General features: G+C 45.5%; 1 protein-coding gene across 1 annotated transcript in view; it reads right to left on the bottom strand.

The window, feature by feature from the left end:
- Positions 1-7260, bottom strand: part of LOC135553278 (potassium voltage-gated channel subfamily KQT member 4-like) — a 137744-nt gene extending 130484 nt beyond the window's left edge. Inside the window, exon 1 of the mRNA XM_064985448.1 lies at positions 6152-7260. Within this exon, the coding sequence (XP_064841520.1) occupies positions 6152-6453 (302 nt within the window). The 5' untranslated portion in view covers positions 6454-7260. The remainder of the gene's footprint in view (positions 1-6151) is intronic.
- Between the last annotated feature and the right edge of the window lie 7705 nt (positions 7261-14965).

The following is a 14965-nucleotide window of genomic DNA, read 5'->3' as shown; positions in this document are numbered from 1 at the left end:
TGAGCTGGTCACCTTAATTCATAACTGTAGTTCAGACACTATGTTGACTTTCACATGTATCAGAACCTGCGAGCAGATATGTTATCTAATATTTTATTTGAACGTTTTGGTAAAATACTTGTTCTAGTAGCAGTCATGATTGGCTATTGAGAAGTGACAGAGGCCCTGTGCTCATCCTCAGCTCCAGTTCAGAGTCAAGAGCTAATGGACGGAGCAGTCCCATCATGGAGAGATCGAAGACACAGAGCGGGACAGAGAGAGAGAGATACAGACAGAAACAGAGACTGGGAGAGAGAAAAGGTCTATATTCCCATTGGACTCATGATCGCTGCGTAATTTCTTTAAAAGCACAAACAATGCATTATTAAAAGGCAACAACAGCACAGCAAGCACTAAAGTATTCTCTTATACACGCAAATCCTGTGTGTACGTGTGTATCGCTGGCAATTCACAAAACTCGATGACTAGATGTGTCTGACTATGGTTGTTTTCTGAATGGTTCATTTGAGAGAACATTTGTACAAATCAACAGAAGTGAAGCTACTCCGAGGGAGAGACAACGAACACACAACCATGACGGTAAGCCCTCAGTTTGCCTTGACCTCAGCTGGCTCATGTCATTGGTTACCTCATAAAACCTGTTGTCTGTCTCTCTGACCGCAGTATCTCAATTAGGCCTCCACTCACCATCTCTGGGCCTGTATTTGTAAAGCGTCGTAGAGGACGGCTGATCTAGAGTCAGTTTTGCATTTATCCTATGGGTACAGCCGAGGAACCCTTGTGGAACCCTTTTTTTCTAAGAGTGTAGATCAACCATCCTACTTTGAGATGCTTTGTGAATATGGGCCCAGGATTCTCAAACGTTTAACTAAGACCGATACACACACCATCATCAACCCCTTTGACTGCTCCTGGTCCATCTCTACTCTCCCTTCTGTTCTGATGCTCCTGGTCCATCTCTACTCTCCCTTTTGTTCTGATGATCCAGGCCTATCTCTACTCTCCCTTCTGTTCTGATGATCCAGGTCCATCTCTACTCTCCCTTCTGTTCTGATGCTCCTGGTCCATCTCTACTCTCCCTTCTGTTCTGATGATCCAGGCCCATCTCTACTCTCCCTTCTGTTCTGATGCTCCTGGTCCATCTCTACTCTCCCTTCTGTTCTGATGCTCCTGTGCTGGTCCATCTCTACTCTCCCTTCTGTTCTGATGCTCCTGGTCCATCTCTACACTCCCTTATGTTCTGTTGCTCCTGGTCCATCTCTACTCTCCCTTCTGTTCTGATGCTTCTGGTCCATCTCTACTCTCCCTTCTGTTCTGATGATCCAGGTCCATCTCTACTCTCCCTTCTGTTCTGATGCTCCTGGTCCATCTCTACTCTCCCTTCTGTTCTGATGATCCAGGCCCATCTCTACTCTCCCTTCTGTTCTGATGCTCCTGGTCCATCTCTACTCTCCCTTCTGTTCTGATGCTCCTGTCCTGGTCCATCTCTACTCTCCCTTCTGTTCTGATGCTCCTGGTCCATCTCTACACTCCCTTATGTTCTGTTGCTCCTGGTCCATCTCTACTCTCCCTTCTGTTCTGATGCTTCTGGTCCATCTCTACTCTCCCTTCTGTTCTGATGCTCCTGGTCCATCTCTACTCTCCCTTCTGTTCTGATGCTCCTGGTCCATCTCTACACTCCCTTCTGTTCTGTTGCTCCTGGACCATCTCTACTCTCCCTTCTGTTCTGATGCTCCTGGTCCATCTCTACTCTCCCTTCTGTTCTGATGCTCCTGGTCCATCTCTACTCTCCCTTCTGTTCTGATGCTTCTGGTCCATCTCTACTCTCCCTTCTGTTCTGATGCTCCTGGTCCATCTCTACTCTCCCTTCTGTTCTGATGCTTCTGGTCCATCTCTACTCTCCCTTCTGTTCTGATGCTCCTGGTCCATCTCTACTCTCCCTTCTGTTCTGATGCTCCTGGTCCATCTCTACACTCCCGTATGTTCTGTTGCTCCTGGACCATCTCTACTCTCCCTTCTGTTCTGATGCTCCTGGTCCATCTCTACTCTCCCTTCTGTTCTGATGCTCCTAGTCCATCTCTACTCTCCCTTCTGTTCTGATGCTCCTGGTCCATCTCTACACTCCCGTATGTTCTGTTGCTCCTGGACCATCTCTACTCTCCCTTCTGTTCTGATGCTCCTGGTCCATCTCTACACTCCCTTCTGTTCTGATGCTCCTGGTCCATCTCTACTCTCCCTTCTGTTCTGATGCTCCTGGGCCATCTCTACTCTCCCTTCTGTTCTGATGCTCCTGGTCCATCTCTACACTCCCTTATATTCTGTTGCTCCTGGACCATCTCTACTCTCCCTTCTGTTCTGATGCTCCTGGTCCATCTCTACTCTCCCTTCTGTTCTGATGCTCCAGGCCCATCTCTACTCTCCTGTTCTGATGCTCCAGGCCCATCTCTACTCTCCCTTCTGTTCTGATGCTCCTGGTCCATCTCTACTCTCCCTTCTGTTCTGATGCTCCAGGCCCATCTCTACTCTCCCTTCTGTTCTGATGCTCCTGGGCCATCTCTACTCTCCCTTCTGTTCTGATGCTCCTGGTCCATCTCTACTCTCCCTTCTGTTCTGTTGCTCCTGGGCCATCTCTACTCTCCCTTCTGTTCTGATGCTCCTGGTCCAACTCTATTCTCCCTTCTGTTCCTTTATCACAAAGACATCAATAATAGATGACTGGTGTATTTTCACCCTCCATGGAGTTAATCAATCACTCCCTCTGGTCAGTCCTGTCTCTGGCTCGCCTGCTTTTCCCGTCCCACACCGGACGGGAACATTGTGCTCATTGGTCTATGAGTGACCACCCCCCCCCCCCCCCCCACCCGCCTCTCTGAGCCCCTAGCTAAAAAGATCAAGATATTGTTGTCGAACAGCTCCGGTCTGGGCCGTGGACTGGCATTCGCTTGGCACCGACTGGTACATACAGTCCAGTCCGACCGCCAACAATAGAGCCACCCACTTTTAGACTGTGGTTTGCGTCCCAAATGCCACCTTCATCCCTATTTAGGGCACTTATTTTAGGGTTCTAGTCAAAAGTGCCCTCTACAGGGAATAGGGTGCCTTTTGGGACACGAACAGAGTCCCCTGACCCTGCTGGTCCCCCTGTAGGAGGGCTGAGCTACAGGGACGAGATCATGTGAAACAACTATATGTGGCACGGGTGGCGGGTGGGAATGGGTGAGGGGTCAAAGGTCAGGTGGAACGTAGCTGCGTGAACCTGATCCAGCTGAATGCCAGGCATCTGACGGATTGACACCACGCACACACTGTTTACCAAGGTCCCTGTGCTCCTAAGTAGCGTCACATGCACACACACTCTCTTCTTACACCCCCCCCCCCGAAGGGCAACAAAGAGGTTTCAGGATTTTAAGTAAGTGGAGCTCCTGTTTTAAAATGTGGTACTTAACACTAACTTTCTCCGCGACATTTAAACGAAAAGCTTGTCGGACGTAAGGCTGTGTGTCTTAGCAACGGTTCAGGTTGGTGAGCACAGGAATTTGTTAGGACAACGTTGTCAGGAAGAGCAGCAGCACTTCCCGGACTCAGCCTGCATCCCAAATGGCACTCTATCTATTCCCTATGTAGAGCACTACTTTGACCAGGGCCCGTAGGGACGCAGGCTGAGGCTATGTTTCAATGACTCTCCTTATTCTCCCAGGTTCTCACAGGACACAAAGCGTTTAGTTCAGCCTCTCCCTCAGTCCTCACCCAGAGCCCAGCCAGTTCTCTAGTCAAAACATCACCGGTCTGGAATCAAGAGTGTGTGTACGTGCGTGTGTGTATGACCAGGTGCTGAAACCAGGGAAAGCCCCGTGAATGGTGCTGTGTGTCTCTGTATCTCTGGTTCAGCGGTTGTTCGACAGAAGCTTGAGAGAGGAGCCGAAGTGGGTGTCCAAGTTGAACAGTTTGGATAGAAGTTCTGGGATCAGCTTACCCGCTTGGAAATTCTAATCTCAAATATGAAAAGAAGGTAAAGCTGACCTTTGATCAGTCTTTAGGGAACTCGCCCTACTGAATGATGAGCCTCCATTTGACTTCCTTTTCCTATACATGTGACCCTGCCATGTGACCCTGCCACATAACCCTGCCATGCAACTCTGGCATGTAACCCTCCCTTTCGAGGAATGACACATCTGCACCAGCTGCCTGTCCGTGTTCGGAGCCCAGGCCTAATTAAACGATCTAGGGATATTAGCACTCGATGTGTACTCTATCTCCCCACGCAGCACTGTGTGGCTCGATTCAATTATGATAGATAGATTAACCATGTCTTAATGAGGCTCTCTAATAAAGCACTGATCCTGTACACAGCAATACTGTAGTTATTCTCATGCTACGTGACTATTGTAATTAATCACAAGAAATGCATAGCTCAGGTATAATAATATTAAGGAGGAAATGTGCTCAGGTAAGCACAAGTGTGGCTAATGGCATTACATGAGAGTTCATCCAACAACCCAAAGTGCACATACACACACACACACACAAACACACACAAACATGTAGGCAATTGTAGGGATGCGTGTTGTAGAGCATGCACGTGCGTATGCGTGCGCCGCGTGTGTGTGTGTGTGTGTGTGTGCGCGTGTGTGTGTGTTAAAAACACAGGAGTTGAGAAAGCGGTGTGATGACTTTAGTCTTAGTGCTGGGCAGAGAGGGAGAGAGAGAGACGGACAACCCCCTCTCTCCCGTCCATAAGAACAGTCCGTGAGAGTCTCAGACGGCCTGGCATCTGAAACATGAGCCCAGCAACTTAGCACTCTGCCCACCACTCTGAGGGAGAAAGAACAACAATAGAACTGCCAACATCCTCTCTCTCTCTCCCTCTCCCTCTCAGCTCTGAGATAGGCTCCAGAAATGCCATAGGGATAGCACCAGTACTGGCTGAGCACCAGTGAAGAATGATCTTTAATGGGGGAAAGCCAGGGTTGTGATGGATTCAGAGTGCTGGTTGATAACCTCATCATTCCCAGTGTTAATAGGAGATAAATTATTGGATTGGATAGAGCTATGTAGCCAATATATTGTATACACTTAGGGGCATACGTGCAATAGGACCCCGAAGCAATGAGCGATGAAGTCGGAACTCACAGTTAGCAGAAGTTTATTGTGGTACCATAGGAATACTGTGGAATATTGTGGTACCATATGAATACTGTGGAATATTGTGGTACCATAGGAATACTGTGGAATATTGTGGTACCATAGGAATACTGTGGAATATTGTGGTACCATTGGAATACTGTGGAATATTGTGGTACCATAGGATATTTATTCATTAGATAGTTCTCACATTGATCGGGTTCCCGCCTACAGAAATCTGGGCATTTGGATTGATTTTCTGTTTAAAAAACATACAGAATGAACAAGTTAAAAAGCTAAGATTTAAAGTGGGTTTCTTTTTTAGAAATAGATCTTGCCTCTCCCTAAATAGCAGAGGGACTTCAAGAGTTAAGGCGTCAGCATGCGTCAAATCAAGCACTGAAGAAGGGGCGTAGACTTCAGCTCTAAACTTCGGTTTGCCTCCAGAAAAAAATGTGTGCCTGAACAGTTGGAAAAAAAAGTTCAAAATGAACAAAAACGTCACAAATGTCATCATAATGTACAAACTCTACCGAGCTGTTTCGGCTGGGAAGCACCTTTAACCAACCCTGCCACCTGGTGAGGTTAGCATAGGACTAACCCTACGGGCGGCAGGTAGCCTGTCCATAACGTCAATGACAAATGTCTCTGTAGTCACCGAGGATGTTTAGTGAGAGACTTTGAAAAATGTCTGATAATTTGCAATTGGTTTTGGACAAATTCAATTTGAAAGCAAAGGTCTAACTGTGATTTAATCGAGTGATGAAGTGTGAGGCCCCAAGTTGTATGTCGAATGTGTGAGTTAATTGCCAAATAAGCAACTCCACTGACTCCACCTGGCTAATTAGAAAACTACTCCGAGGAAAGCTTGGCTGTTGCGTTATTCAAGATACAACATGAAATGTTTCAATGCAAAGAAGTTAATTAACAATGACGTAAAAACAAATAAAAATAAGCCAACGTAAAGATATACTTTCAGCAAATGCGACAACACTAGTAGCCTTCATTGTATTGAAAAACAATTACTTACATGAACGCATGGTAGATGAATGCCCATCCTCGTGGTCTCTCCAGTACGTTGTACAAGAAGTTCTGAAACTTTCTGTAGCGCTTGCTGGAGGCTGAGGTGGTCGCCCGTGGTCCAGGACGCCCCGGCAGCGGGGTACCGAGGAGCCCGGTGCGGTGAGAAGGGTGCGCGCGCTCCGGGGTCGACGGTTCGCTCCTCTCCATATGAACTGCGGTAAGAGCCACAAATTCAACCCGCCTTTCGTCGTTGGATGCGGGGGGCACCAACATTCTAATGCCACCGTTATTTGATGGGCTCCCTAACATGGTTAGCCAATATAGGCCTACCGATAGAAGTAGGCCTATTAAATACAACGGAATACAGTTTAAATCACCTATTTAACAGTGAGCCCATATCTACGTTGGAGATTTAGCCAACTGAAATCGAAGTCATGATAAACTTGTCCGCGTTGAATAATAATTAGCCTACTTGGACTAGGTCATAATTTCATTCCTCCAATGTCAGGGTCTACTTCGAATTTCGTTTGTTAAATAAGTTATCTATAAATCAAGTCACGACCACAAAAGAAAATGCTCATGGCATTTTGACATGTGCGGTATGTCAAATGCAAGTTGAAGAAAATGTTAAATTGGTAATATGATAATCCCAATTACCGTTAAACCTTTAACGTGAGGTTCCATCGAATAATATGATTACAAGATCATTTGACAGCGGCAACAGTAACTTTGTAACCTATCCTATACTGTCGCTAATTTGCATTGTCATCATAAATTTGCTTTTTGCTCGAAATTATTAAGAAAACATTTAAAGCGCGCAATTGAAAGCATCAAAAGTTTAGTGGACAAGCGTATTTATTATAGGCTTGCGGTTAAATTAGGTAAAGAACTCTCGATTCGTGATCGCTCTGCTCTTTCCTCAAGATTTCTGTTAGTATTAATATTTTCTTAATCGTATATCTGAGGTTCGCGGCTGTACAAAATGCCCACAGAACTGCCTCCTTTCCTGTGCGTCTCACTGGTCCAGTGCGCTAGTGGTGAGGAGCGAAGAAGACCGTTCGAGGATAGTTTAAATCAGAGTCAACTCTAAACTTCAGTTATATGAGCGAGGACTCATGGGTAACACGCAGCAGGCTTGTCAGATGGTCCAGAGAGAAACGAGAGGTACAGCCCTACGGGCGACTTCGAAGTTCTCACGCGCAAACCAAAAACATCCGGTTAGCTTGAACACACGGGTTTGGACGCAATAAAGTGACAGAGAGAGTGGAATTGCGCACGGTGATATTGGGTGTGTAGCTAGCTCAGTGGTACGAGCAAGTTGTAATATATCAGAGCTAAGCATTCATACATTTGATGAGGCTGACAATTTAGACATAAGGATGCAAACCTCACAAATACAGGGTAACGGTAAGCCTATATCATAGTATTTGGACCTTTACGTTTTGGGGGGAGTGCCACATTGATAGACATGGTTGTCACATATACTGTATGTCATGCCTTTATCAGCGGTGACCAAATCAATTGTTTCAAGTATGTGTTCTGTAATGACTAAGGAGGCATGGGCACTGTAGGCCAATACAGAATCTCGATGAAAATGCCATGTAGCCTATTTTATTTTGTACATTTTATTTATCCGTTATTTTACCAGGTAAGTTGACTGAGAACACGTTCTCATTTACAGCAACGACCTGGGGAATAGTTACAGGTTTGAGGGCCAAATTGGGAATTTAGCCAGGACACCGGGGTTAATACCCCTACTCTTACGATAAGTGCCATAGGATCTTTAATGACCTCAGAGAGTCATATCTATGCTTAACGTCTGAGAGCTGTCTATGAACACTGGACAGGGGTTACCAGATAAGAGGGACAGGTGTGAGGGACAGATAGTGGCCTGACAATAGATCACAGAATAGTGTTATGACCATAGAAATAGTATAGGAATTCTGGTTATGACACAGTGGGACAACAGGAATATAATAGGAATTCCGGTTATGACACAGTGGGACAACAGGAAAATAATAGGAATTCCGGTTATGACACAGTGGGACAACAGGAAAATAATAGGAATTCCGGTTATGACACAGTGGGACAATAAGAATATAATAGGAATTCTGGGAATGACACAGTGGCACAACAGGAATATAATAGGAATTCCGGTTATGACACAGTGGGACAATAAGAATATAATAGGAATTCTGGGAATGACACAGTGGGACAATAAGAATATTATAGGAATTCTGGGAATGACACAGTGGGACAACAGGAATATTATAGGAATTCTGGGAATGACACAGTGGGACAATACAAATATAATAGGAATTCTGGGAATGACACAGTGGGACAACAGGAATATAATAGGAATGATGGTTATGACACAGTGGGACAACAGGAATATAATAGGAATGATGGTTATGACACAGTGGGACAACAGGAATATAATAGGAATGATGGTTATGACACAGTGGGACAACAGGAATATAATAGGAATGATGGTTATGACACAGTGGGACAACAGGAATATAATAGGAATGATGGTTATGACACAGTGGGACAACAGGAATATAATAGGAATGATGGTTATGACACAGTGGGACAACAGGAATATAATAGGAATACATATATAAGAGGAAACAGATCAAGCCAACCTGGAAACCAAACACGAAAAATGTATCGAACATCAATGGTTTAAAGCAGCGTTTCTCAACTGGTGGGAGGTTTGAATAAAACATTTATTTTATATGATGACAGTAGATTCAATATAGCACTATTAGCAACTCGAATTGGTTGATTTTGTGGTTTCAAGAAAATTAGCTTTTCAACATTCTTCATCAATAAATTATTGACAACGAAAATGCTATTACAGTGGTTTGCGAAAGTGTTCACTCCCCTTGGCATTTTTCCTATTTTGTTGCCTTACAACCTGGAATTAAAATATATTTTTTTTGGGGGGGGGGGGGGTTGTATCATTTGATTTACACAACATGCCTACCACTTTGAAGATGCTAAATATTTTTTATTGTAAAACAAGCAAGAAATAATACAAAAAAATGAAAACTTGAGCATGCATAACTATTCACCCCCCCGAAAGTCAATACTTTGTAGAGCCACCTTTTGCAGTAATTACAGCAGCAAGTCTCTTGGGGTATGTCTTTATAAGCTTGGCAAATCTAGCCACTGGGAGTTTTGCCCATTCTTCAAGGCAAAACTGCTCCAGCTCCTCCAAGTTGGATGGGTTCCGCTGGTGTACAGCAATCTTTAAGTCATGCCACAGATTCTCAATTGGATTGAGGTCTAGGCTTTGACTAGGCCATTCCAAGACATTTAAATGCTTCCCCTTAAACCACTCAAGTGTTGCTTTAGCAGTATGCTTAGGGTCATTGTCCTGCTGGAAGGTGAACCTCTGTTCCAGTCTCAAATCTCTGGAAGACTGAAACAAGTTTCCCTCAAGAATTTCCCTGTATTTAGCGCCATCCATCATTCCTTCAATTCTGATCAGTTTCCCAGTCCCTGCCAATGAAAAACATCCCCACAGCATGATGCTGCCACCACCATGCTTCACTGTGGGGGTGGTGTTCTCGGGGTGATGAGAGGTGTTGGGTTTGCGCCAGACATATCTCAATTTTAGTCTCATCTGACCAGAGTACCTTCTTCCATATGTTTGGGGGAAGTCTCCCACATGCCTTTTGGTGAACACCAAACGTGTTTGCTTATTTTTTTCTTTAAGCAATGCCTTTTTCGGGCCACTTCTGGAAAGACCAGCTCTGTGGAGTGCACGGCTTAAAGTGGTCCTATGGACAGATACTTCAATCTCCGCTGTGGAGCTTTAACCCCTTCAGGGTTATCTTTGGTCTCTTTTTTTGGCTCTCTGATTAATGCCCTCCTTGCCTGGTCTGTGAGTTTTGGTGGGCGGCACTCTCTTGGCTGATTTGTTGTGGTGCCATATTCTTTCAAATATTTGCACCACTTTTCCGTTTTTAGAATTTTTTGAAATAAGTTGTTTTTTTCAATTCACTTCACCAATTTGGACTATTTTGTGTATGTCCATTACATGATATCCAAATAAAAATAAATTCAAATTACAGGTTGTAATGCAACAAAATAGGAAAAACACCAAGGGGGATGAATACTTGTGCAAGGCACTGTACTTATCGATATAGGTTAGGAGGGAACATTTATCCCTTGTCATAATTGCTACATTTATTATCAATACAACATTATAAATAGTTTCCCCATATTGTATTTTGTAGGATTTTCCCACCCTCGATTACAATATTGGGTCGTGACTGAGGCAACTTGAGGAAATTTGGGACCCAAAACAAAATCAGTTCAGAACTACTGGTTTAAAGTATAAAATCCAAGACAGGAACCCCAAAACATACACAAACTAAATTAAATTGATATAAGAGGTATATAACTTATGACCTTCTGTGCAGTGGCGGTTCTAGACCATTTCAACTGGGGGGGGCCAAGCTGGGGCCAGTTATACTGTTAGAGGGGCCAGTTACATTAGACGTTATCGTTGTCACCATTTTCTTCACTGCATTGCAGGAATTAGCAGGCAAAAGACCATGTTCATAATCATCATCATTGCCACTGTCTAATAACGGATGTAAAAAAAGAGCAAAATCAAAAATTAGTTATGTAAAAATTATTTCTTACTCCACATTTAGGGGGTCCACAAGGGGGTCCAAAATTGTTGTCACAGGGGCACTGCTTCTGTGACTGGAAAACAAGGAATGTTTAGCCTAAGTAACCTACAATACAAGTATTCATTGTCACCGTTTTGGTATGTAGCTTAATGTGCTGTGGTGCATAATATACACTCTCCTGGTCTGTGTCAGATTGTTTACATTAGTTTATGGAACATAAGTTGAGGAATTAGCAGGGGAATGCATGGTGGGGCCATTGCTGTGCTGGAGTCACAAATCTCCACATTATTCCCAGACCGTCACCGCAGTGAGGACAGGGTCTGGCTCTCGACCCGAAACCTACCCCTCCGCCTGCCCTGCCGGAAGCTGGGTCCGTGGTTTGTGGGGCCATTTAAAGTCCTGAGGAGAGTGAACAAGGTATAGTATAGGTTACAGCTTCCCCCCGATTACCGCATTAACCCCTCATTCCATGTGTCTCTCCTCAGGTCGGTGGTGGCTGGCCCGCTCCAGGAGTCTGAGGTGCGGGAGGTTTCTCCACCCCCTCTGAACATCAAGTGGCCCCGGCGTACTCCGTTCGATCCATCCTGGATTCGAGACCTTGGGCGAGGGGCCTTCAGTACCTCGTGGAAAGGGAGGGGTACGGTCCGAAGGAGAGATGCTGGGTTCCGGTGGAGGACGTGTTAGATCCTTCCTTGCTGCAAGAGTTCCACCGTCTCCATCCGGATCGCCCTGCGCCTCGTCCTCCGGGTCGTCCCCACCACGCGTCGGGGGGTACTGTCACGACTTGTGCCGAAGTCGATGCCTCTCCTTGTTCGGGCGGTGCTCGGCGGTCGACGTCACCGGTCTTCAAGCCATCATTGATCCATTTGTCATTTTCCATTGGTCTTGTCTTGTCTTCCTACACACCTGGTTCGAATCCCATTCATTACATGTTGTGTATTTACCCTCTATTTCCCCTCATGTCCTGGTCAGAGATTGTTTGTTTGTATGTTCGTGTATTATGTATTGGTGTGCGACGGGTTCTTGTACCCACTTTTATTTATGTTGTATTTTTGATTATGGAGTTTTGTCAAGTCTATTAAACGACTCCATTTATACCAAGTTCGATTCTCCTGTGCCTGACTTCCTTACCACCTACACACACAACATTACAGCTAAACTATACCCTAGTATGTTAAATCATCATTGGATGTCATCATTGGCTTGGTTTGACACTAGACTCCATCCATCCTGACTCTAGGGAAATATTGCACCGGTGAAGAAGGCCAGTTTGACTGAAAGCTTAGCCACAATAAAATCAGACATGCAAATGGACCCAGAGGCTCTCTGGAGGAAGATCCAGAACATTCAACAAGTGGGGATACCCTCATACCCCGTAGTCATAGTGGAGAGGGCATCAGCCAATCATAAACAGACCAATCTACAAACCTTCCTCTCTCTATCTCAACCCTTCTCGCTCTCCCCCGACTCGCTTTCTCTTTCCCGTCTCCCCCCCTCTCCCTCTCAGCAGTCCCTCTCTGTGTGTCTTCAGGTGGCTAGGCAGTGAGTCCTGAAATCCAGCCGAGAGGAGAGAAGGTGATGATAGACAGCTCTGATCTGGGCCTGCACCAGAAGGTGATGATGGACAGCTCTGAACTGGGCCTGCACCAGGGATTAACATCAAAGTTTCACAGGGAAAAGCAACCCGTGGACCCTCCACAAACCCTCCCATCTCAGCCACCCCCCATCACTACTTCCTCCATCCCTCCACGCCTCTGTCTTTCTCCCACGACCCTGCTTGGACGGGGCCAAGCACTACCAGGGCTGACTCCTAGGCCGCTATAGTCTAGCTGCGTGGTCTTCCTGTCTGGGTTGGTGCCCCCCCTTGGGTTGTGCTGTGGCGGAGATCTTTGTAGGCTATACTCGGCCTTGTCTCAGGATGGTAAGTTGGTGGTTGAAGATATCCCTCTAGTGGTGTGGGGGCTGTGCTTTGGCAAAGTGGGTGGGGTTATATCCTGCCTTTTTGGCCCTGTCCGGGGTATCATCGGATGGGGCCACAGTGTCTCCTGACCCCTCCTGTCTCAGCCTCCAGTATTTATGCTACAGTAGTTTGTGTCGGGAGGCTAGGGTCAGTCTGTTATATCTGGAGTATTTCTCCTGTCGTATCCGGTGTCCTGTTTGAATTTAAGTATGCTCTCTCTAATTCTCTCTTTCTTTCTTTCTCTCGGAGGACCTGAGCCCTCAGGACTACCTGGCATGATGACTCCTTGCTGTCCCCAGTCCACCTGGCCGTGCTGCTGCTCCAGTTTCAAGTGTTCTGCCTGCGGCTATGGAACCCTGACCTGTTCACCGGACGTGCTACCTGTCCCAGACCTGCTGTTTTCAACTCTCTAGAGACAGCAGGAGCAGTAGAGATACTCTCAATGATCGGCTATGAAAAGCCAACTGACATTTACTCCTGAGGTGTTGACTTGCTGCACCCTCGACAACTGCAGTGACTATTATTATTTGACCATGCTGGTAATTTAGGAACATTTGAACATCTTGGCCATGTCCTGTTATAATCTCCACCCGGCACAGCCAGAAGAAGACTGGCCAGCCCTCATAGCCTGGTTCCTCTCTAGGTTTCTTCCTAGGTTTTGGCTTTTCTAGGGAGTTTTTCCTAGCCACCATGCTTCTACACCTGCATTGCTTGCTGTTTGGGGTTTTAGGCTGGGTTTCTGTACAGCACTTTGATATACAGTGGGGCAAAAAAAGTATTTAGTCAGCCACCAATTGTGCAAGTTCTCCCACTTAAAAAGATGAGAGAGGCCTGTAATTTTCATCATAGGTACACTTCAACTATGACAGACAAAATTAGAAAAAAAATCCTGAAAATCACATTGTAGGATTTTTAATGAATTTATTTGCAAATTATGGTGGAAAATAAGTATTTGGTCACCTACAAACAAGCAAGATTTCTGGCTCTCACAGACCTGTAACTTCTTCTTTAAGAGGCTCCTCTGTCCTTCACTCGTTACCTGCATTAATGGCACCTGTTTGAACTTGTTATCAGTATAAAAGACACCTGTCCACAACCTCAAACAGTCACACTCCAAACTCCACTATTGTCAAGACCAAAGAGCTGTCAAAGGACACCAGAAACAAAATTGTAGACCTGCACCAGGCTGGGAAGACTGAATCTGCAATAGGTAAGCAGCTTGGTTTGAAGAAATCAACTGTGGGAGCAATTATTAGGAAATGGAAGACATACAAGACCACTGATAATCTCCCTCGATCTGGGGCTCCACGCAAGATCTCACCCCGTGGGGTCAAAATGATCACAAGAACGGTGAGCAGAAATCTCAGAACCACACAGGGGGACCTAGTGAATGACCTGCAGAGAACTGGGACCAAATTAACAAAGACTACCATTAGTAACACACTACGCCGCCAGGGACTCAAATCCTGCAGTGCCAGACGTGTCCCCCTGCTTAAGCCAGTACATGTCCAGGCCCGTCTGAAGTTTGCTAGAGGGCATTTGGATGATCCAGAAGAAGATTGGGAGAATGTCATATCGTCAGATGAAACCAAAATAGAACTTTTTGGTAAAAACTCGTCATGTTTGGAGGACAAAGAACACCATACCTACTGTGAAGCATGGGGGTGGAAACATCATGCTTTGGGGCTGTTTTTTTGCAAAGGGACCAGGACGACTGATCCATGTCAAGGAAAGAATGAATGAGGCCATGTATCGTGAGATTTTGAGTGAAAACCTCCTTCCATCAGCAAGGGCATTGAAGATGAAACGTGGCTGGGTCTTTCAGCATGACAATGATCCCAAAAACACAGCCCGGGCAACGAAGGAGTGGCTTCGTAAGAAGCATTTCAAGGTCCTGGAGTGGCCTAGCTAGTCTCCAGATCTCAACCCCATAGAAAATCTTTGGAGAGAGTTGAAAGTCCATGTTGCCCAGCAACAGCCCCAAAACATCACTGCTCTAGAGGAGATCTGCATGGAGGAATGGGCCAAAATACCAGCAACAGTGTGTGACAACCCCATGAAGACTTACAGAAAACATTTGACCTCTGTCATTGCCAACAAAGGGTATATAACAAAGTATTGAAATAAACTTTTGTTATTGACCAAATACTTATTTTCCACCATAATTTGCAAATCAATTCATTAAAAATCCTACAATGTGATTTTCTGGATT

Source organism: Oncorhynchus masou, chromosome 13 (assembly GCF_036934945.1).
Source record: "Oncorhynchus masou masou isolate Uvic2021 chromosome 13, UVic_Omas_1.1, whole genome shotgun sequence".
Lineage (NCBI taxonomy): Eukaryota > Metazoa > Chordata > Actinopteri > Salmoniformes > Salmonidae > Oncorhynchus > Oncorhynchus masou.
This window is presented reverse-complemented; position numbering and strand designations above follow the sequence as displayed.